This window comes from Equus przewalskii, chromosome 14 (assembly GCF_037783145.1).
Source record: "Equus przewalskii isolate Varuska chromosome 14, EquPr2, whole genome shotgun sequence".
NCBI lineage: Eukaryota > Metazoa > Chordata > Mammalia > Perissodactyla > Equidae > Equus > Equus przewalskii.
The window spans coordinates 51,423,251-51,446,520 of record NC_091844.1 but is presented as its reverse complement, the minus strand read 5'-3'; the positions used below and the strand labels follow the sequence as shown (position 1 = coordinate 51,446,520).

The 23,270-nt window shown below is 54.4% G+C and overlaps 2 protein-coding genes across 7 annotated transcripts in view; one reads left to right on the top strand and one right to left on the bottom strand.

Annotated features, from left to right (window-relative positions):
• The window catches only part of TTC7A (tetratricopeptide repeat domain 7A), a 121,354-nt gene extending 112,970 nt beyond the window's left edge, over positions 1-8,384 (top strand). For all 5 annotated transcript variants that reach the window (XM_070572746.1, XM_070572748.1, XM_070572747.1 and 2 more), the window contains one exon: positions 6,138-8,384. In XM_070572746.1, the coding sequence (XP_070428847.1) occupies positions 6,138-6,359 (222 nt within the window). In that variant the 3' untranslated portion in view covers positions 6,360-8,384. The remainder of the gene's footprint in view (positions 1-6,137) is intronic.
• An 11,589-nt stretch (positions 8,385-19,973) lies between these two features.
• The window catches only part of STPG4 (sperm-tail PG-rich repeat containing 4), a 52,304-nt gene continuing 49,007 nt past the window's right edge, over positions 19,974-23,270 (bottom strand). For both annotated transcript variants that reach the window (XM_070572743.1, XM_070572744.1), the window contains 2 exons: positions 22,668-22,695; positions 19,974-20,111 (listed from right to left, as the gene is read on the bottom strand). In XM_070572743.1, the coding sequence (XP_070428844.1) occupies positions 20,026-20,111; positions 22,668-22,695 (114 nt within the window). In that variant the 3' untranslated portion in view covers positions 19,974-20,025. The remainder of the gene's footprint in view (positions 20,112-22,667; positions 22,696-23,270) is intronic.

Here is a 23,270-nt window from a genome sequence, read left to right as displayed (position 1 = left end):
GCCCTAAGGTGCTGGGTGGGGCCTTTTGCTGTGCTCCAGAAATCCAGCAAGAAGGCTGTGCTCTCTGAGGCCCAAGAGCTGAACTCTGGCTGCACAGAGCTTCCCGCTCCCCCTCCCCTGGCTGGCCCCATCCCCAGTCTTGGAGGGCAGGACTGGACAGGAGAGGTGACACACCTGAGACAGACAACCAGCCCTGCCAGCCTTCAAGTTCATGGGGGCACTTGGAGATGACCTCCCCTCACTAGCTCGGTTTTCTATCAAATGGGGATAATAATTCAGGCCCTGGTGACCTCAAGGGGTAGTTTAGGGCTCGGATGAACTGTGAAAAGATAAGTCCACATCAGGCATTTTTGTCACTGTTCGTGGAGAAAACTTGTTGGCAGGTGGCCTGAGCCGCACCTTCCACCAGGCTGCTTGACCTCTCTGTGGTGGGGCAAGGGTCACGGGCCCACATGTCCTTCTGCTGCCAGGTGGCCCCTGGTACCGGCAGCGTGCTGAGAAGGCAGGGAGGAGTGTGACCAGAGACCAGGCACTCAGAGCTGCCTTTGGGGTTGCCTCTGGGCTGGTTGGCTGGGATGGTTTTTAAGCCCCAGTATTAGCCCAGAGGCTGGAGCACAGCCTTTGAGTCTGGCTGCCCTTGGCCTGAGTCCCACTGCCTGCACTCACTGTTCACCCTTGGCTGGGTTCCCCAACCTCTCAGAACCTCAGTGTCCTCTCTGTAGAATGGGTAGCACAATGGCAGGCCCTGAGGGCTTTTGTTAGAATCAGGTTAAATCTGAAAGGTAACAGCCCAGTAGTCGTGGTTACTTTGACCTTTTCATTTTGAAGTGCTGCTCCCAGGCCAGGTTCAGATGCTCTTGGTTTATAGAGGGAAGTGGAAGCCCAGAGCCAAGCCCCACACTCACCGTGGTAGAGCCGCTGCATCCTCACTGAGCCACCCGGCGACTCTGGCAAGGCACACACATGCAGGACATCGGCCCCAGCTGCCCTGTGGCCAGGACAAGAGCGTACACAGTGCAAGGCCCAGCTGACATTAGCTGATAGCCGTAGGCTGGCGTGTGGGCTGACTCTGGCCAAGGCACACACATGCAGGACATCGGCCCCAGCTGCCCTGTGGCCGGGACAAGAGCGTACACAGTGCAAGGCCCAGATGACATTAGCTGATAGCTGTAGGCTGGTGTGTGGGCTCCTGAAGTCCATACCAGCCCTGATGAGGAAGTAGACAGGAAGCTTTCTGTCTGCCTGTCATAGATTCAGATCAGAACTAGACCTAAGCACTGTTGGCTTAATGTAGCCCCAGAATCAATGGTCTGAAAGACTCAACGTGTCTGGAGGGTCTAGCAGAGTCCAGCCCTTTCCCCTTTGTCCAGAAGGCCAGCACACCCCCCCAAATAGGCCATCACCACCCCCTTAGGCTTTGCCTTCTGCTCAGTGTCAGGGAGCTTCTGCCATGAGGCCCGCTGCTCACTGCCTATCACAGGGCACACGCTTCTAGACCTCAAGTCCAGAGGCCTCACTATAGCCTCCTGACCCAGCCCCCCAGACTGAGCCGTGCTCCAGGGTGGGCAGAGCCTCCAGCCGGCCCAGAACCTGAAACCAGCCCAGAAAGTGGGAGGAGGAAAGGGCCAGCCCCCTGCCTAGAGGTTGGGCTGGCAAGGGAGCCCCCATGATGTGATTTGTCCTCTTGTCAAGCCAGTGCTTACCCTTGAGCCTGGCCCATGGCCCTCTGAAGACAGACAACCCCACCCCAGCCTAGAGGCCCACTGGTGTTCTTCAGCATCTCATCTCTGGAGGCCCCAAGAGGAAAGACAGGTGTGGGTTCTGCCACATGAGGAGCACAGCCACCTCTGCTACCCCAGAAGACCCCCTCCTCCAGGTTGGGCTCTGAGTGAGTCTGGGGGCTCTCTCAGCAGGGGTCTCTTCCTGTGAGGGTGTACGGGAGATCTGGGGGGAGCTTGTCAGCCAGGCATATGGGTGGGTCTAGAAGAATCTGTGCTCCTCTCCACAACAGGAAAGTAGGACCCGCCTGTGGCCCCAGCTCCAGGAGGGGTACAGTGATGCGTCAGCTAGGTTCTCAGCTGGAGAGCCACCTCATTCCCAGTCTGGTTGGACAGGTTGAGGCTGACACACCTATGAGGATCCGGAATGCCCAGAGAGCCTGGGCTGGGGCTGGAATGTGGACCTCCCTCGCAGGGTGTGTCGGCGCCCCAGGAGGGGTGAACGGGGAAGCCGTGTTGTGGAGCAGCCTCAGAGGTAGCCTCACCGTGGGCTCCTCCCTGCAGCCCCACAGTCCCCAAGCAGGGGGCTCCAGGGACCAGGAGGTTCCAGCAGCCTCCAGCTGATTCCCGGCTTCCCAGCTGGAAAGGCTGTTACAGAATCCCAGGAATGTGCCTTGAGCTCAGAAAGAAAATTCCCAAAATAACTTCTATAAATACTTGAGGGTAGGGGCGGGGAGGCAGCTCGCAGCCTGGCTTGCAGCTGGCCCAGCACTAGGGGCTGCTTCCAGGGCAGGCCTCCCCACAAAAGAATAATCAGGCGCACAGAGTCAGGACCTGCCTGCGGCCCCTCCCCTGTAGGGGACAGTGTCAGGCACTGAATTAATGCAGTGAGATGGTGTGCAGTGGCAATTCTGAAAAAGGAAGGCAGGACCCTTCTTCCCCCTCATTCCCATCCCAGGCTGCAGCCTCTGACCCCAGCCAGTACCTCCACAGAGAACCTGGTCTCCTAATGGGGAGGGTCCCCCACAGAGTCTCCATCCAAACCTGAGACCATATCGCAGCTGGACCTTGGGACCCTCAGGCTGCCTTTGCGGCCATAAGCAGATCATTAAGCATGCATAAGTGCCTCTGGTGTATTAGCTGGCTTTGAGCCTAGGACCCTCCCACCTGAGCTCTGTTGTGCTGCTGCCCTGTGGGGAACAGCGAAGCAGGCAGGAGCTAGGGACCCTGTCCCTCAGCCCAGGAAGGGGCAGGGCAGGGGTTGCATATGAGAGCCTGCAGTAATGGAGCACAATCTCAAGGCGATGGTGAGGCAGGAGGTGCTGTCCTCAGGGAAGGCTTCCTGGGGAGCAGGCTCCCAGGTGGATGAGATGTGGCCAGATGCTCTCTCCTCCCTGAGATCCAGGAAGGAGGGAAGAAGAAATGGATGAAGTTGGAATTTGGGGGACTTGCCCCATAGCCCTGCCTCTCCCTGAGCAGCTGTAATCAACCCTGGCCCCCTCTTATAGGTGCAGTGCCTGATCGCCATAAGCGACTTGCACATGGCTTTCTAGTCCCTGTGGGTGGGCAGCACAGCCCTGGCATCTCCCAGGTGAGGGTCAGATGCTGAGAGCCCCCTAGTATCTGGTTGAGTCTCTCTCGGTGCAGGGTGTCCCCTGGCCAGAGTGGAGAGGAGTCAGCAGGGACATTTGGATGAAATTGTATTCCCATGATCTCGCTGGAGACCTGTTCTCTGGGCAGCTGGGAGTGGGGGTGCCAGGAGGGTCACAGTGGGCCCTCAGCACAGCGCCAGCCTGGGGGCAGAGCAGGTGAGACCTCGCATCTTCCTGGGGTGGACCCCACCCAGTTGTCAAGCAGCAAACAGCTCTGAGTTGCTACCAAACATGAACAAGCTGCTGTCTCGGGCAGGTGGCAGCAGATCCTGTTACAGGCCCTGGGCCTCCAGGCCCCAGCCTGACCTGGCCCGGTGTCTCCTTTCAGGCTAAGGTCAGCACCCCAGGGTGGGGGGACGTGATCCAACCCCACCCCAGCCCACAGTCTTCACCCGCGGAGAGCCTTGCCCTCTAGAGAAATCAGCTGTTCCACCCCCTCCTCACCCCTACAGGACCTTCCGCTCATCCTGGGGACACTTCCATTTGCTATCTGCCCACTGTGTCCCCCAGCTGCACAATTTCAAATTCATCATTGCAGAATCCTCACAATAGCCCATTGAAGGAGGACTATTCTGTTCCCCGGTTTACAGAGGAGGAAACTGCTGATCAGAGAAAATGGGCCTCTTGCCCATGGTCACTGCACTTGTCGGTGGTGAGCTAGGATTCCAACCCAGCAGGTCTTCTGGCTGTGGAGCCCTGGGCTTTTTCCTCTACAGAACATGCAGGGAGCCTGCTGCAAACCTTCCAGACCGAGAGTAATACCCACACACGCGCACACGCGTGCATGCACATGTACACGCCCTGTTCAGCCTACAGACACATCTGGCTCCTTCCCCAACACCCACACACTTCTTGAGATCAGGGGTTTTCAAACTGGGTTTTAGCAGTTTGTTTGAGCCCTCTTTTCAAACAAAATCTCATGTGGAAGCTCAATATACAAAAAGTGTGTAGAGGCCGCTGCGGCCCCGCCCCCTCTCTGGGAGGCCCTGCTGGCCTTCGGCCTCTGTCTGTCCTCTGTCACTCCCCAATGGGCAGCACTCGCAGGCTCAAACCTTCCATTTTTGGTGCTTAATTTTGGTGTCTGGCTGCCTGTCGTCTCGCCTTCCTTCCCTCCCTCCCTGTGGGCCCTGTTCCATCATGAGCTGCTCGGGGTCCAGCTCCCAGGCCTTGCGGGCAGAACAGCTTGGCCTGGAGCCATGCTGGCCAGACTGGGCACTGCCCTCTGGTCCTGGGCAGCCCTGAGTCAGCACTGCTCCCCCGTGGCCTGAGGCTCCGCCCTGCCACGGCTCCCCTGTCCTCCGCCCCCTCTCAGGCCACGGCTCCCCTGTCCTCCGCCCCATCCGTGTGGTTCCCTGGGGACAGCTCCGTTCTGGGTTGAAGAGGCGTTGTGACTACAACTCCCCTGTCCTTTCCTGCCCCACTGGCCACAGGACCACCAGCCAGTGCCTCTGGAGAGGGAGAAGTTTTTCCTAGGGCTTCCTGAGCGCCATCTTTCACTCTTGCCTAATTGGTCATGTTCCAGGCTCTCAGAGGACTTTATGAAATCAGGCTTGTGCATCTTCCCTGGTGGGTCTCCATAGCAACAGAGAGCCTAACTCTGGGGAGCTCGGTGAGGAGGAAAATGTTCCAGCTAAAATTGTACATGGCCATCAGTGGGCGGGCACCCGAGAAGGGGCTCCAGGCAAATAGAAGGCATCTCCCCACCCCCACCCCATCCCCAACCTGTCGAGGAAGTCAGTGTTGTTCCTGCTTTACCTCATGTCTTTGAATGAGAGGACGGCTCCCCGTGCTGCCATCCCATGCCACCTTTGAGGGCGGGAACATAGATCAGTGGGATGGTGCAAAGCAGCCTTCCTGGGACCAGAGGCTGAAAGGGAGTCCTGGCCCCTCCCCCTGCTCACCACCTTGTCCCCCCACCCTTTCTTTACCCTTCCCTGTGGGAGTGGAAGAGGATGTAGAAGGGACAGGGTGCCAGTTTCACTTCCCAACTCCTTTCTGTGACAATTCCTGTCACTTCCTCTATCTCCCTGGCAACGGGGTTATTGGAGCCAAACAGCAGGGGCCAAGCTTCACGGCCACCCCTGACCCCTCCTCCTAGAGCCCTTTCTTTCACCCAGCACCCGTCCCTAGTCCCCAGACGTCCGCAGGAAGGCCAGCTGCTGAGGCAGACAAAGGAGCTGCCCCCACCCACCCCCAAGCTTGAGGTTCTTCCCTCTGGTTGTAGAGTCCAAAGCTGGTAGCACACGTCCCTGGGTCTCATGGTCCCTGGGGAGAAGGACAGTTCTGTAGTGCAGCAGCAAGGCCTGGGAGTAACAGATCCACTGGTTGAGGGTTCACGTGTGCCAGACACTGTTCAGGTGCTTTACATGTGCTGACTGCTGTAAACTTCACGACAATCCTAGAGGCGGGTACTGTCATCTTTCCCATTTAGGAAACAGGGCCAGAGAGTGGTGAGTTGCCCAGGATCCTCCAGCTGGTAATGGGGAGACTCACAGCCAGGTCTGCTGACTTGAAAGCCTGTCCCTCGGGGCCAGGAGGGACAGAGCTCCCACACTGGGTGATCTGGGAGGCTGGGCTGGAAGCAGGGCTGGGCGGGGACAGGTTGGATTTGCATGGGTAAAGGGCACAGTCACTTGACCCTACCAAAGCCTGAGACTCAAGGCCCTGTTTGGCTGGTGGCCAGGCTGCTTCCCACTCCTTGCCCCGATGGCCAAGATGCCCCTCTCCCGAGACACCCTCACTAACCCGCCCTGTGCTTGCTCCCCAGGGTCTGATGCTGAGTCGACTGGGCCACAAGAGCCTGGCCCAGAAGGTGCTGCGGGACGCCGTGGAGAGGCAGAGCACGTGCCACGACGCATGGCAGGGCCTGGGCGAGGTGCTGCAGGCCCAGGGCCAGAGCGAGGCGGCCGTTGACTGCTTCCTCACGGCCCTCGAGCTGGAGGCCAGCAGCCCGGTGCTGCCCTTCTCCATCATCCCGAGAGAGCTCTGACTCTGCCCTGCGGCCACAGGGAGCCTGGGTCAGGGGAGGTTGGGGCCTCAGGGAAATACATCTCTAGGGAACACTTCTGCAGGCTGCAGCCCCAGTTCTCCTCGCCTCTCCCAGCCACCCCTGTATTCCCTCCGGGGCCAGCTGGCTCTGGGAGCTGCTCATCTGGAGCTGGGTGGACCAGATTTGCATCAAAAGCAAATCCCTTGCTCCTTGGGATTTAGACAGACATCATGGCATTCGTGAGCAAGGAAGTAGCTGGGAGGCCACATCAGCACAGGGGCCCCTCCCCAGAGAATACGTGCATCCTCTAAGTGTGCAGTAAGGGTCAGTGTGGCTTGGGTACCTCCCCTGCCCGTCTAGAAGCCCCTGTGATGTATGTGCCCCTCCCTAACATCCGTGACGCTGGATTTCCCGGCTTTGCACAAGCTTTAGTCTTGAACCTCAGCTCCCTGCCCTCCAACACCAAAGATGAACCCCACCAGCTGCCCTCTGACCGAGCCAGGAGGGTTTTCCTGGGTTCCTTCCTTGGCACCTCAGGAGACAGTCTAGTCTGCTTGAACCCTAAGTGACTTAAGTTGTGGTGACTGGACCTGCTCCCGAGAGTGCTGGCAGGGGAGCCTCACAGTTGTGCTGCACCCCGACCCCTGCCTCTGTGCCTTAGGGAGCCCCATGGCCCTGTTCGCACTCCTCGGTTAGACAGGGTTTGGGATCACTCTCAGGTTTTGTCGAGGGCGGTCAGGGCTTGAAGAATCTGCTGGCAGGTGGGAGGAGGACGGACCTCCGGGTCCTTCTCCCAGACTTTGACTTAGTGGATGATGCCTGGCGGTGCCCCCCTTTGCCCAAGGAGGCCGGCTGGGCCCCACTGTGCTCTTCCTCTCTGCTGCCAAGTGCCTTTGGGGCCTCTGGGGTCTGGCTAGGGCCACTGAGCACCGGCCCTAACTAACCTTCCATTTCTGCCTACCCCATCTCCCTGGAAGTGTGCCCCAGCCCAAACAGCCTCCGTAGGCCCTAGGCCATAGCCCCCAGGATGGGCCTCAGGATACAAACAGGGCTGCTGGACCCAGCCCTCAGACCTTGCATCAGCATGTCCTTCCTTCAGGCCTTACCTTTCTGGGCAATAGGTACAATGCAGATCCTCTAAGGCCTATGATGTGGAGATAGGCAGTCTCTAGGACTGTCCCCAGTACATCTTACTACCCACAGCCCGTTTTCAGCTCAGGCTTTCTTGGGTGACCTGAGCCACCCTTCCCCACCCCCTGCCTGGGGCCAAATGGGGACTGTGGTTGGAGACCCAAGGAGGATAGAGCCTGGCCCCTCCTCTCTGGTTGCGCAGGCCTCTGTGTACATGACACCCTTGTCTGCAGGGGTCCCTGGGGGCTAGTGGGTAGGTGTCTTCCCTGCTGGCTCCCCCAGCCCTGCTGCACAATGCTCTTGGAATTCTCCCCAAGAAGTCAGCCCCTCGTGGGCCCATCAGGAAATTCCTTTTTGATCTGCACTCGGGTTTTTGTTTTAAAGCTCCGTCTGGTACATGTCCCATTTTAAGGTGTGTGGAAAGGTCGGGCAAGGGCTGCCCTGGTTTGTCGTAGCCCAAGTCTGTTCCTCGGAGCAGGGGCTGTTAGAGACCCACCCTCCTGGCCGCAGTGGCTCAGCGCTGCATATGCCCAGATGCTCCTTCCCAGGGAGAGGCTGCACCCCTGGCCTTCCCCCACCGGGCCAGGGGACACTGGGAGACACCAGATCCTTTGCCTCTTGGTTGAAGGCTCTCTCTATGTGTATGTCTATGTATAAATATATATATATGATACAGATCTATTTTTATTCTGGAATTCTGTTTAAAAAAAAAGTAAACAAGAAAAAACAAGTGCTGTTGCTTTGCCTTGGGGGGGCCCAAAGATGTAGTCAGTTCTTGGTAACAGGAAAGGCACTGAACGCGCTCAACTTGAAGCATTTCCTTGGAGGAGCCCCCAGAGGGGCTGGCCAAGTTGCTGACAGTTCGCAAATTGAATAAAGAGCCCCTTGAAGGTTTGTCTGAAGCAGCGTGTCCATTCAGCGGGCTGGTGGCCCCGCAACGGGCCTTCAGGGGGTGTTGCGGGAGGAGAGAGGCTGAAGAAGTCTTGAAGCCTGGGGCCTGGCCACACAGGTGGGGCAGGTGTGGAGGAGGAAGGAGGGGACGGAGGGGCCCGTTGAGGAGGTTGTGGTTTGAGCCAAGTGAGTGGATGAGAGGCAGGCAGGGTCCAGAGAGGGTACTGAGGTCAGTGCTGAATCCTGGAGGTGAGTGGCAGGAGGCAGTGAGGGGTCCAGGCAGGGCGGCTGGCTAGAGCAGGCCTCTTTGTGGCCTGCCACCTGTCCCTCAGATGGGCCTGAGCCCCCTGCTGCTTCCAGGGCCGAACTTGTCAACTGGTCTGAACATCTGAACAGGAGAAGCTCCTGCCGCCGGCACTGCCCATGGAGCACCTGAGGGCGAGGCCTGGGGGGAGGGGTCCTGGCCACATCCAGAGGGGCCACCTGCACTGAGAAGTCCATGCCACTACACTCCTGATATGTGTGATACCACAGGCTCATATGCTATAGGATAGAGGGTGCGGTAACATTTTAAAGGGTGACCTAAATTTACACAGAGGCTCTAGTTTCTTCGTGCACCTCAAGGGATCATCTGGCACCACCCCCAGGGCTGCACCCACCCACTTTGAAGACAGCCTAGGACTCACGGCCGCCCTAGACAGAGCTTGGCACGCCTGCGGCCTCCCTGTGGCCTGGCCTCCCCCACTCCCCATTCCCCCCCCAGCCCTAGTCTCGGTTACGGTTTTGCTGTCCTAGTGAGGAAGGGTCTTTGAGTGCCCAGCTTCTCTTTCGCTGTGATACTTTATGTAAGGAAACATGTTCACAATCTTCAGTGATTTAACAATTAGAATCTGATTACTTGTCACGAACACTCACCCCCAGCTCACGGACCCTGGGGTGAGGATTAAAAGCCATAGGTGGTGTTACATTATCTGCCAGCCTAGGAGAAAGGTCTAGAAGGCTCATCTTACAAGGAAGAAAATGGAGGAAGGGGAGGCTGACCTCAAGTTGGTCAGATGTTGGAAGGTCAAGCAATGGTGGAGACCCAGGCCTTTCCTGAGCCCCAGCTGCCAGTCTGCAGACCCCTCGTTCACACACAAACCCTCACTGGAGAGGGAGGGAGACAGCCCCGTGTCCAACCCATTGAGCCAGAACAAGGGCTGAAGTCTGGGGCCAAGACTCGGGTTGCACTGTCACCCCCATGGCCCTCCAGCCCACCCGCCACTCTCTAGGACATAGCCCTTTAGTATTAATAATGTTTATCTGCAGGCACAAATATGAATGGAATTCCAACCACCACCACCCAGACTCCTTTCAGTACCAAAGTGCCCATTGTTGCATTCGCATCCCCTACCCAGGCACTCAGATGTTGTCACCATGCAAATATTTGTTGGCCTTGCTTGGGAAGCATCCAGCTAAACAAACCTCCCCCTGTGCATGCTACCGGCTCCTGATGGCAACTCAGAGTCAGGCAGCCTCATGCATAAGCAATCCATGGGACCAACCCACGTGGTGCTGACCCAGAGGGTTCTGGAGGCTGGGGAGGTCTTGACCAGAAAGTCTCCTGCCATCCCCTGCCAGAAATTCCTTCAAATTCTCATCAAGCTCTTCCAGTTTCAAACAACAGAGACGCACTGAAGGTAGCTCCAGGAGGAGACAGGGAGCTCCCTGGAGCCCTGGGGCAGGAGCTACAGTGCACAGACCTAGGGCCAAAGCAGCCATGGGTCTGTCTTCTGCGATGGAGTCAGCACTGAGCCTGAGCTCAAAGGCCCAGCTCTACCACTGGCTGGCCCTGTGGCCTTGAGCAAATCACCTAACCTCTCTGTGCCTGTCTCCTCATCTGTAAAGTAAGAAGAATACTGAAATAGTGCCTGCTTTGTGGATTGCTTTGATGATTAAGTGGGAAAAACATGGAAAGAGCCTAGAACAGTGCCAGGCCCATAGTAAACACTCAATACGTGTGTGCGATTCTTTTCTTTGCTTCTGTCTGCTCCTTCCTCCTCTCCCTGCCAGCTGGCTTTGCTCACTCAGAGGTGTGCTCCACTAGGACCACGTTCAATCTACACACGCTGGCAGCTCCAGCCCCACCACTGGCTGACCTACCACCTACAGTGCGGCAGCAACTCTCCTCTGAGCATCTTAGTTTAGATTCTTGGACGAGAGGATCCCATTGGCCCCACTCATTTTTTCATGGATCACTAAGAGTAATCAGTTATGACCAGAGGACATGGGCCTCAGGACACAAAATGTGGCTGCTTGAGCAGCCAGAGTTCCAGGTGGGCAATAACCTGGCCCCTTCTAACACCTTGCATCAGCCCCTCATTCCCGCACGCCTTGCCCTTCTGGGAACTGGGTACAATGCTGATCCCTCTGGAAGAGGCAGACAACAGAACTCATACTCCTTTGAACACCCATCCCTTTCCCTCCCTGTCATCGTCACCTTATGGTGCACCCATGGGCGGCTCCTGTCCTGGCTCCTCTCTTGGAATGAAGATGACAATGACAATCTAACGTTCTTGCTGCACTATACTATGTAGAAGGCACTTCTCTGTGAACTTTCTCTCCGACATTGCTCCTTTGGTAGTCAACAACGTTGGGAAGTTGGTTTTGTCCCCATGAAACGTGAAGAGGTCATGATTTCTCCACTTCCAGTTACTTGGTATACGGCAAGGCCTAGGAACCTAGGTCCTCACCCACAGAGCCCGCTCACTGGACACGGGGAGAGAGGCAGGAAGCCCCCGTCACGGCGGCAGCAGACTGACCCCTCAGGGATCCATGGACTCATGCATCACCCGAAGTCCTCTACTGGAGTGTCACAGGGGAAGATACACGGGTCCAGGGGCCCTTGGGTGCGCAGAAGCCCACCCCCTCTGCCGGCAGCTTCGCCCCTCTGGCTGCAGGCTTGGGCCCCTGCTTCGGTGGATTGGAATGGGTGATGCTGCCTGCCAGTGCTCACCCTTTCTGCAGCCAGCAAGGAGGTTCCGGAAGCGGAGGTCACTCACAAGGCTAGAAGGTCCCCCAAATAGCAAGGGGGTTCTGAAGATGCCACACAGTCCAGAAACATGAAAAGGTCTGCATTGGGCCATGTGACCCCACTGTCCTGCCCATCAGCTGACTGGACAATGCGTAGGTTCCAGAACCAAAGTTCCTCCCCTCTGGACTGACCCACAGCCTACAAGGTGGCCTGGGCACCCCTGTGCAGAGGCCCCCCAGACAGGTGGTGACTGTCACTGCTCACTCTCTCGCCCTCTCCCTCATTCCTTTTCCCCCTTAACTGTCTCTGGAATTTAGCAAGAAGAGAGTCATTGGAGACCTCTTTTAAAAACGCATATTATTATCTAATTTTTTCTGAACCATTTGAGAGGAGGTTGCATAAATCATGCCCCTTTACCCCTTCATACTTCAGTGTGTTTTTGCTAAGATCAAAGGTCATTGTCTTACACAACTACAGCACAATTAGCAAATGAGGGAAATTAACATCGACACAGTATTTTAACTGCTCTCCCATCCATAGCCAGTTTGTCACTAATGTTCTTTGCAGCACTGTTTCCCTCCAGCCCAGGATCCCATATTCCACTCGGTTGTCATGTCTCTTTAGTCTCCTTTCTTCTGGACCAGTCCCTCCACCTCTTTCCCTTTCACGACATCAATGTTGCTGAAGGCTGCAGAGGGTCTGGCCTCTGCAATGAAAATATGGCACAGAGACCGAGGGAAGCAGTTGGTGGTGGGAGCAGAGGCTGAAAAGCAGCAGAAGCCGCTGGTCAGAGAGGAGAAGGGAGAGCAGCTAATAGGCGTGGGAAGGAAGAGAGAAGCAAAAACGAACAGGAAGTGAATTTCCGGAAAGACAAAGCTCTCAAATCAAAAGAAATGGACGCCCACTTCCAAGGGGGCCAAACGATGAGGGGAGCACTAGCACTGCACGCTGTCCTGAACAGCCTTCCCAGCTCCTGCTGCTGATTTTGAGGTCGAGACTCCCATTTGCTTCCTTTCTTCTTTCCTTGCAAGGACGCCCTGATGACTTAAGGGACCCCAAGTGTGTCTGTTCCTGGTGGCCCTACACATCCCCAGAGAGGCCACACTCTTCTTCCCTGGGTCCCCTCTCAGTGTGCACCTGGAGACCAGCCTTCAGGGGAATGTGCACAAGGGCATGCCCCTGTGAGGGGAGGGGGGCTCTGACCAGAAGCAAAGGGGCTCCGGTGGGCATTATAAAAGCCAATCTCACAGGCGAGGGAAGTCAAGGTGCAGGAAGGGGAGGTGACGTGCCCAAGGCCCCCAGCCGGCCAGGGCAGTGACTGACACCCAGGCAGTCTGCAATCCAGAACCTCAGGCTACTGCGTTCTGCGAGGTAAACCTGCCGCCTTGAGGAACGTATATGCTGAAATGGCGATCAGGGCAGACATGAGGACACTGTTGCAAAAGGGAACTGACCTCAGATGTCAGAGCTGACACCTGAGATGGGTCCCTTCCCTGCTTGAAGGTCAGAGCACAGATGGCTTCCCCAGCTCCCTGTCCCCTGGGCAGTCTCTGTAACTGCTCTCAATCGCTTCAATTTGGGCCCAGAAAGAAGAGGCCATTGCAAGCTCCTCTCACCTGTCTTGTGTCCAGGAGCTCACAGCTCACTACCCCACCCCCCAACAAGGCCCAGGGCTCTGTGGCTGTGGGTGGCAGCATCCTACATGATTCACACTCCGCACTCTTGAGAGCACCCCTCAAGGGTACAGGGGCTTTGACAGCCTGGCCCACTGCAAGCGAATGTGAGCCCACAAGGGCCCCTGCCGCCTGTGCCAGGCTGGGGCCAGGGCGCCTCCTCCCTCCAGACAGCTTCTCTCCTGAGCTGGGAGCAACACCCCCCTGGGGCCTTGCCTTCCTTCCCTCCTCCTCCTCCTCCTCCTCCCCTTTTCTTCCTCCCGTGAATCTACTGGATCTCCTACGGCCTCAAGGACCCATGTCCTCCCATGTCGACTCCACCCCTGCAGGGCCTCTTCCCAGAATTCCTGCTGGGGCTCACTCCATGCCCCTCACTCTTCAAGACCCACTTCCCATGCCTTCCAGAAGTATCTCTCCCTCTCTCCGCCCTCCTCCCCTCCCCCTACTCACCTTATGGGATCCTTAGTCTTTGTCAGAACATCCAGGCCAGCTCACTCTCTCGCACTCTTGCACCCTGTGGTGCAGCCCCCATATCCCACACACTTGGACTCAGCCACACCTGTGTGCCCTCCTGAGTGGGACACCAGCTGGGCTCTAGGGGGCTCTCCTGCCACTGGAGGCTTGAAGTACAAATGTGGAGTGAGGCCACCTTGTCCCCACCCACAGGCTGACCTGAGCCTCCCCTCTCCCCCAACCCACACGCCATCCCAGCATTTTACCCTTGTGGTATCCGGGGGGCTCTGCGGAGAGGCCACAGCCCCCGTGAGTCTATTATGGCTGCTCAAGGGCCTGCAGTTGGTCCCAATCCATTATAGTTTCTTAATAAAATTATACATATATTTAATCCTTCTCTATAAACTATCTTTGAAATATGCATCTTCACCATTAGGATTCTCATCTACACTATAGATAAGTGGGTCATTGAACACAATTTTCCAGAAGCTTCATTTTCATTTCCATGTAAGTTAAAATAGGGCACTTTAAAAATCCTGGAATAATGTGGCCACTGGAGATTTTATGGGGAACCATAAGTATGATTTGTAAAACATTAGGAGAGCTCTCCTCTCACCTAACCATTTCCCATAATACAACTTTTAACATGATTACTTTTTAAGTGATCCACAGAGAGCCTGTTTATAACATCTAACACCTGCAATCTTAAGATCCAACCCCAAGGAAACAAATCAGTACTAAATTTCTTTATATCCTCTTTTTAAAAATTTATTTTATCAGGGGCCCACCCAGTGGCACAGCGGTTAAGTTTGCACGCTCCATTTTGGCGGCCTGGGGTTCACCGGTTTGGATCCCGGGTGTGGACATATGCACCGCTTATCAAGCCATGCTGTGGCAGGCGTCCCACATATAAAGTAGAAGAAGATGGGCACGGATGTTAGCTCAGGGCCAATCTTCCTCAGCAAAAAAAAAAAGAGGAGAATTGGCCACAGATGTTAGCTCAGGCCTAATCTTCCTCAAAAAGAAAAGAAAAGAAAAGAAAAAAAGCCCTCATTTTATCAGATGAATTCTGTTAGCATCCAACATGAGCAACCTGACTGAGGTTACTCAGGCTAATAGCCCTTCCCTAAACAATTCTCTGTGGTTCAAAATAATTAAAGGAACTTGTACAATACGGAAGACATTATAAAAAGCTTCTCCATTTCCTAAAGGATAATGGTGTATCTTGGAGCATCTATAGTATTCAGTGAGCATCTATCATGTGCTAACATGTGCTAGGTGCTGGGAAATCCACCCATGCCCCAGTGGGTCCCAACCCTACGATCCCAGAGCCCACAGTCCAACGTTGCCTCAGGCAAGGATCTGGGGGCTGCTGGAGCACTTAGGAGAGGCACCCAGCCAGCCTGGGGAGACTGGGGAGGGGGCTTGGAGTTCACACACCCTGGGCTGGGGGAGGCTAGTATTTCAGGCCGAAGGACACCTCACTCCCTCTCCCAGCTAGAGGTTAGATAGATGGAAGGCTGAATAGTGTCCCCCCAACGGTGTCCATGTCCTAATCCCCAGACCTGTGACTATGTTCTCTTACAGGGTAAAGGGACTTTGCAAATGTGATTAAGTTAAGAACCTTGAGATGGGGATCATCTGGAGCCCAATATAATCCCAAGCATCCTCACAGGAAGGGGGAGGGTCAGACTCAGGAGCAGATATGACGATGGGAGCAGGAGTTTGGTGTGATTTAAGGAAGGGGCCATAAGCAAAGGGATGCAGGTGGTCTTTCGATTCTGAAAAAGACAACGACATAAATTCTCCCCTCAGAGTCCCCAGAAGGAGGATCCTTCTGGAACTAGCTCTGCTGACACCTTGACTTTAGTCCAGTAAGACTAATTTGGGCAAGCCCTTGGGTTAAGGGCTAATTTCAGCAGCCCAAGGTTCATTAGTTCAGATCCTGGGCATGGACATGGCACCACTCATCAAGCCATGCTGAGGTGGTGTCCCACATAGCAGAACTAGAAGGATCTACAACTAGAATATATAACTATGTACTGGGGGGCTTTGGGAAGAAGAAGAAGGGGGAAAAAAAGATTGGCAACAGATGTTAGCTCAGAGCCAATCTTAAAAAAAAAAAAAAGAGCTATGCCGGGCTCAGGGTTGGGCACCTGGGGCTCAGGGGACTTTGCAGGCCGGCTCCCATGCCCAGCCCAGAAGGAGCTGGGGATTAGAAGCCTAAACAGGTGGGACCCTACCTGGCATCTGGCCCTGGGGAATAAGGGAAGCTCCCGCAACTTCCTTTCTCCTTGATGGCCCTCAGTTACCATGCAGGATCTCTGAGCTCTGAGACTTCAGAAAGGGGACGCAGGGCAATGGCCAGCCCTCCTCAAACCCTGAGCTCTGTTTGTGACCTGCACAGCTCCCAGTGCACCACCTCGTTGTCCCACCCTACCCCCTCCCCACTGGCCACTCAGTTCCAGGGGGGGTGAGTTGAATGGAATGCGTTGTCAGTCCCTGCCTCCTACCCCAACCCAGCCCACTCCGGGGACCAGGGATGCGGCACTGGGCTCACTTCATCTTCCAGTGACACTGTATCTCTGGTCCCCAGAGTGGGCTAGGCAGGGGCAGGAGGTCTTGAGGAGCCCAGCCAAGAGTCAGGCTGGCGGGAGGTGCTTGGATTCAGGCCCCTGCTGTCCCTTCTACTCAGAAAAGCTCCACCTGGTGAGCTTCCAGGCACTGGCTTCACCCAGACAAACCTGCCCTGTGTCATCCTCTTCCCTTAGGACTCAGCCAGATGCTAACATGAGTTAACCTCTTCTTTGCAGCTGGAGAGTGCCTCCCTAGGGCAAGGTCCCATCTTCTTCTTAAACCTTCAGGGTTGGGAGAACCACCTGTGCCCCCACCCAGAGTTATTGGTGATTGGTGCCTTCACACCATCTCAGCGGGGGTTCTTAACCTTGGCCACTCATTAGAATCACCTGTGGGGAGGGAGTAGGGGGAGTTTAAGAAAAAACACTGGCCTGAGTCCTACCTCCAGAGAGTCTGATGTGATCTGTCTGGAAGCTGCCAGGCATGGAGATTTTTAAAGACTCTCCAGGGGAATCTAAAGTGCAGCTTAGAATCACTGATTCTGAACTTGTAGATTTTGAACTGTGTTTTCAAGATAATAGGGCTTTCAAAGTAATCCTAGGCACGGGGACCTGAGTCCAGGCAGCTCTGTGCTGCATCAAGGTAGGTGTCATCAAGCAGGTGAGACATGACGCTGGAGACAGGGTGGGTCACCTAAGCAACCTGTGACCCTTGGCCTCCGTGTTTGAACGGTGCCACCTGTAGGTCCAGAAAGCAGTGAGGGGATGCAGGTGGGGATGAGGAAGGAGGGAAAGAGAGGAGAAGAGAAGGGAGGGGGATAAGCTGTCCCCCTCAGTGCTGTGACTTTTAACACGCTCTGACTTAACCGAGAGGGAATGTTGCATGGAAACAGCAGAAGATATTTGCAGCCAAGAAGAGCCATTCCCTTTGGTTGAAGCCAAATTCAGAGGCAGTTGGGGGTGAGTGGGTGGGAGGGGAGAGGAACAGAAGGAGGGATGCTCAGGGAAGCCAGGGCAGGGAACTCAGAAGCCAATGTCACAGCAGTCAATGGGGTTGGGAGGAGGGATCCTGCAGGAAAGACGTCTCCTCAAGGACTTAGGATAAACGTCCAAGTCCCTTCCATCTGCAGCTGTGCGCTCTATCGCTTTTCTAAGCCCCTTTGAAAATGTCATTTGATGCACACAACAGCCCCAGCGGCTAGGTGTTAATATCCCAATCTCAGAGCTCACGCTCAAAGTCAACCCTGTCTGTCCACTCTCTCCATCTTGAAAAGGACAGAAGGAAGCCCTGATCTTCAAATATTGTCCCAGTTTTAGGCTCGTGGCAGGAAAAAGCCATCCAGAATCCCTCTGGTCTGTTTGGGAAAGCCTCTCCCTACCCGTATGAATACCATTAAAAATATTGGAATGTGCCAAAGAGAAGTAAAACATCGCCCTTCTCACCGCCCAGTTCCCACCCCCTCTGCTCACACCTAGGCCAGACTCTCTGTCACACCATCCAGAATCACAGAGCAGGGTGAGGGCTGCATTATAGGCAGTGGCAAGACGGGGAAGGAAGACAGGGCTGAGCTACCCCCAGCTCCAGAAAGACAGACGGAAGTCATGGGAGCCAAAGGCCAAGCTTAGTGAATGGACACAAGACACAAGGGTGTCCAGACGGCCCTGCAGAATGTTATCCAGCAGGTCTATCTCCAGGTGAACTCTGCAGGCCTCCCAAACCCCCTTCCTGCAGGCCAGTCCAGACACCCTCCCCTTCTTCCTCTGAAAGTGTCTTCATTCTCTTCTAGAACACCAGGGAGTTGTCTCCCACCCCAATTATATGCACCCCACACAGCCGGGCCCCTGCAGCTGGGTCTGCACTGAGGGTCTAAGCCCTAACCCAAACTGGACAATTGGATTCTCTCCCCTGGGAATTGACACTGGAACCAAGTCAAATTGGGGTGGTCACATTATTTTAGGGTGTTGACTCAGGAAACAACGTGAGGAGATGCTGAGGTAGCTACATGAGATCCCAGACAAATAAAAAGGCAGTGAAAGCCAGCCTCTGGAGGGAAGCGAAGCAGGCCTGAGAGAGAAGCAGAGGGGACACAAAGGGAGAGAGAGGTGGTTCCAGCCAGGCCCTGGTTCACACCCTTGTCCAGGAGATGCCCCCACATGCTTACAACACAATCTCCTCTTTCCCCTGCCAGTGTGAGGGCTCCCCCAACCTTTCCATCCATGAGCCTTGACTGGGACAGACACGACCACCTCTTGCCTCTCTCTCTAGAAGCACTTCCCTGAGCACCAGGTGCAACCTCAGAGAACGCACCCTCTGTCAGAAGCCCCAGCCATTACATGGGGATCCTGCAGGAGCCCTCGACCCACTTGGAGGATAAAGTTTGGAATATCTGCCCTGCAACTATCTCCTGATCAAGCTGGGACAGGAGCTGCCACATCCCGAGACTCCCGTCTGATCCTCCAAGTGGCGGCTTTCTGCTCTGAAGGAACGCAGTGCAGGGTATTCCTTCCCCAAATGTGAAACCTGAATAAATTCAGTGAGACGACGGCCTTCCCTTCCTTGCCCCCAGCACCCATTTTATAAGGGCTCACGAGACTAGAGAGGTGGGTTTTGTTTTTTTTTTCCTTTTAAAATATAACAAAGTATAAGCGTTTTTATTAGGTTTTTTTTTTTAGTTAAAAAAAAAAGATTCCTTCCAATCATTTGTTAATGACTTTGAAATTTCCCCAATCTTTGTGAGACACCCGCTGTCATGCATAGGGTCTGTCTGTCTCTGTCTGCATGTCGTTCTGGCCTTCCGACAGAGCCCCACCCCACCACCCTCCCAGTCTCAGTAGTACCTTCCTCTCTAGCTGGGCCAGGCTCCCTCTTTCCCCTCCAGCAAATGTTTATTCCTGCCTTTCGCCCAACAGGGTTCCTGGCCCCCCATCTTCTTCCTTCTCTCCTCTCTGCCCATTTCGGCCTCCTGGTCCCTTGGGTGCCAGCCAAGCTGTCCTCCTGCATTGGCCGTCCTTCTCCACTCAGACCATGCTGCCTCATCCCTGCTCTGACCACCTGTGGCCTTCGTTGTCAGATGTTGCTCCTCTGTGTACCGGGCACAGTGATTTTGCAGCTTCCTGAGACCAGGGCCTGTCTTCCCAGTGGAACTGTCACCCTCGTGAGGGCAGCCACTGAGCTTCAAACACAAGGCCACCAGAAGGAGCTGCTTGGCACAGCCGCCAAAGCTTTCCTCAAGCCAGGAACTCCCACAAACTACCTTTCTGGCCTTCTCTCTCCTCCAACCCTCCCCAAACTTAGTCACATGCCTTATTCATCTTTCTTTTAAGCCCCGACTCCCCAACCCCAGCATAGCACCTGGCACAGAGCAGATACCCAAAATACTTCTGTTGACTTGAAAGTACACTCATCAGGTTGAATCAATATTGTTCTTTTCAGGGAATTGAGAGAACGAACTACCTGTTGGGATCCTGTCAAGCTCAGCTTGGCCTCAGCTGAATGCCAACCCCCCATGGAAGTCTCCACGAGGCCAGGAGGGATGACAACCCTAGGGTCCTAGTGCGGTTGAGACCCAGCTGCAGAGCCCGAGGCCACACAGAGCACAGCCTGGACTTATCAGAGCCCGTGGAGCTGCTGCAAGAGAAGCCTGGGGGCACAGTCTCTTGAAATACACCCTTTGACAATAAGCAGGGTGGATATATAATTTATTATTCAAACTAGGACACTTCTGAGAGTGAATTGGAAATTATGCTGGGACTATTGCAGATGAGAGGGCTAGATGGTGACCCTGGCAATTGATTATGTTCTGTGGTCAAACCCTCCTAAAGAGTAGACAAAACAGAGTTGTCTAAACACAAGAACTTGCTAAAACTCAAAGCAGCATAGGACCAAGATGGCTTTATTTTAAAAGCCAATTGTGTTGTTGAAGAAAAGGCTATGTTCTCGGCCCATTTTGGCTATGGTCCCGGGCTGCTTGGGGAATTGTGCTGAAGCTGTGTACGCTCCTGGGCCCGGGGTTTTCTGAAAACAGAACAGAAAACAGAGACTGATGAGATAGTGACACCAAACCCTGGAGCCTCCTGAGCCTGGATGTTGGCTCAGACGTGGCTGGCAAATCCCACGGAGGGAGACAAGGGCCTGGGTTGAAGCTGGTGCACCCTAGAATCGGAGCATGTCCTTGGAGCTGAGGCTGCTCCTGTCAGAGGCTCTCCCCACGGCTGCGGGCTCACATCCCACATCCGCTCAAAGCACTGTCGCTGGGAATGCCACTGTCCTCGCCTCTAATGACCTCAGTCTAGTGGTAAGAGGTTGGAGAGAATGGACTCTGACCTGGGTGGTGGACCTCAGAAGCCCAAACCCATGTGCTTCTAACATTGACCCAGTGTAATATAGTAAGCTGTTTCTCTACAAGGGTCTGTGGACCCCAGGATCAAAAGTATGCTCACGGGATCTACAAGTTCTAGTTTTTAAAAGTCAGATTTTCATTTTGATGAAATTTTTTAAAAAAATTCTTGTGCCAATTATTTAAACAAAGCTTCTCTTCTGTAGTGATAAAATGCAAATGTGTCACTTTCACAGACTAAGACTTCGATGTCTTAGGTCATTGTTTCCCACGCTGGGCTGTGTGCACATATTCTTGAAACCCACAAGAATTTTATCTGGAGTCTGTTGGGGAGACACCAGTGTCTGTGTGTGTGGTTAAGGGAAGGGTTTAAATGTCACACAGGCCACCTGGGTTTGAGTTCTAGCCCCACCACCAGTGGCTCAGTGTGACCCTGGGCTGTGTGCTTCCCAGGCCTCACCCCACAAGTGAGGTTCTGAGGCTCACTGGAGGCCCTCTAGGACAGACAGCACTAGGCCAGGCTGGCAGCCAGCACTCCGCATGGTAGCTACCACCACTATTATTATTCCCTACTTGTCATTATCACCTACTTGTCATTTTCATCCTTCCTGCAGTTTGTTATCTCTCCAGGAGACAGTGAGAGTGGAAAGAGGATTACCCTGAGGGTGGGACAGAGCAGTCAGCCCAGAGTGGAGGAGATCAGCTGCCTGCAGAAGCCGCTTTAAATGACAGGATGTTTCCCTTGCCAAAAGCAGAGGAGCAGCCTGGAAATCTAATCAAGCCCTGGCCAGCCGTCAAAGGAAGTGGGAGCCTTTATTTGTGCTATTGATGAGGAAGCAATGAGCATGTGGAGTCTTGGAAGACCAGCCCACAGAGCAGGAGGTTCATGGGCCTGGCCCCCCCAAGGTCACCCCCTCAAGAGGCTGCCTCAAGCAGTTGTGATTCCCAGACCTTGAGAACATCCAGTTCCATCCCCAAGGCCCGATTTCACTGTCACCAAGCAAACTTCTGGTTGTCCTTGTCTTCCATGGAGTTTCCTCTAAGAGGAGACACTCCACAGAGCAGTGGCCCCAGACGCCAGCCCCCTTGGTAGACACTTGTAAATTAAGACTATACCTTCTGGTTTCCCTATCAATTTCCTGGGAGTTTGATTAACACAACTCCAACTTCCTGAGGATGCTCAGCCCTGTGAGCTCTCAAAAATCTGTGTCTGGATCTTGGTGATGCCACTAGGGTGTGAGGATCGGCTGAAGGGATCCACTGGCTTCCTGCTGCTGGTCTGTTTTTAATTTTACCGCCAGAGGCCTCCCCAGTATTCCTCCAGATAAAGACCACCCTACCCCCACACCGCAGCTGGCATGTCTGGAGCGAGATCCTGAAGGCGATGGCCGGGCACCCCAGGTGGGGTAGTGGTGGTGCCCTGCAGGCCTGGACAGCAGCAGTGCTGGGCGTCTCCTACCCACTGTCCCAGCCTCTCCCACCCATCCTTCATCTCCTGGGGTGCGCCCACTTCCTTACAGGCAGAATTTCTATTTCTGTCTCCCCAACCATCTCAAACAAGGCTACACACCAGCAAGTTTTGGGGATTTCAGACTGGAGTGGAGGCTGGGGATAATATGACCAAGGGAACTAAAACTGTCTTTTAGCATAAAAAAAAAAAAAAAAAAAAAAAAAAACCAGCTGCGTTCATAGGCTCCCTGTTATACTTTTGTGATCTTTCTTGGTCTTTGCTAGGCCTCTGAGGCTCTTGCATGGTCCCAGAAGCCACCTTCTTTGTATCTCTCCAGGGACTTGAGCCTCTTCCCTGTCTGTCCTGAGTCCTTGGGGGCAGGATGAATGCTCATGCCTTAATGGTCCTCTTTGGTTCAATAATAACGCTTCTGCTCTGGCTCTTTGCTCTCAGAAGCCACACACCCAAGGACGGCAGTTCTGGATGGTGGGGGCGGCCACGGCTCAGCGCTTACCACGATTCATTAAAGGTGCTTCCCCACAAAGCATCCAGGTCATAACACTGATGGCTAATCACTGTGCTGGCCAACCTCAACTGGATTCATAATTCAGCTACAGTCTTTGGGGCTGGAGTCACTCTGAGGCTGACGCTGGCCAAGGGCTTGCTGGTGTGTGAGCTCTACACTCTTGGCTTCCTTGACAAGAAATTATATATATTTGCAGCCACAAAACCATACATACAACCACAAAACCTACAACCATAACCTGTCTTATAGAATACTTACTGAACAGGCGGGCAAGAATCGAGGTACTCTGGATTGAAAACAAGAAGTAACAGAACTTGCTGAAGGTATTTTCAAATCATAATGACCTGGCCCTGGGCCCTCACGCTATAGAAAATTTAAAAAAAAAAAGAGTGTTTCATAATTACTCACATTTGAAATATTTTAGTGCTTTATTTGCCTTCCACGAATAAACACATGAATCAGTGTGATACAGTAGAAGAATCCCTGGCTTTGGGCTTGGACGGTCTTATTTAGGTGTGCCCTGGCACAAGTCATTGTGGAACGGGAGCAATACCTGCTTTACCCGCTGCGTGGATGACCGTGAAAACTGGAGATGAAGGGATCTGTCAACGTCTCCCCTTGTCCCCCCCTGGGCCCCCTCCCCACACTGCCATGCCTCACCGCACACTTGTCCCTCTGACTGTTAACAGTGACTTGCTGCTCTGAGCTCTTAGCTTTATAAAACACACTTATTCTAAGAAAACAGGGGCCGGCCGTGTGGTACTGGTTAAGTTTGGCAGCTCTACTTCAGTGGCCCCGGTTCACAGGTTCAGATCCCGGTGTCGACATACACACCACTCATCAGACCATGTTGTGGTGGCA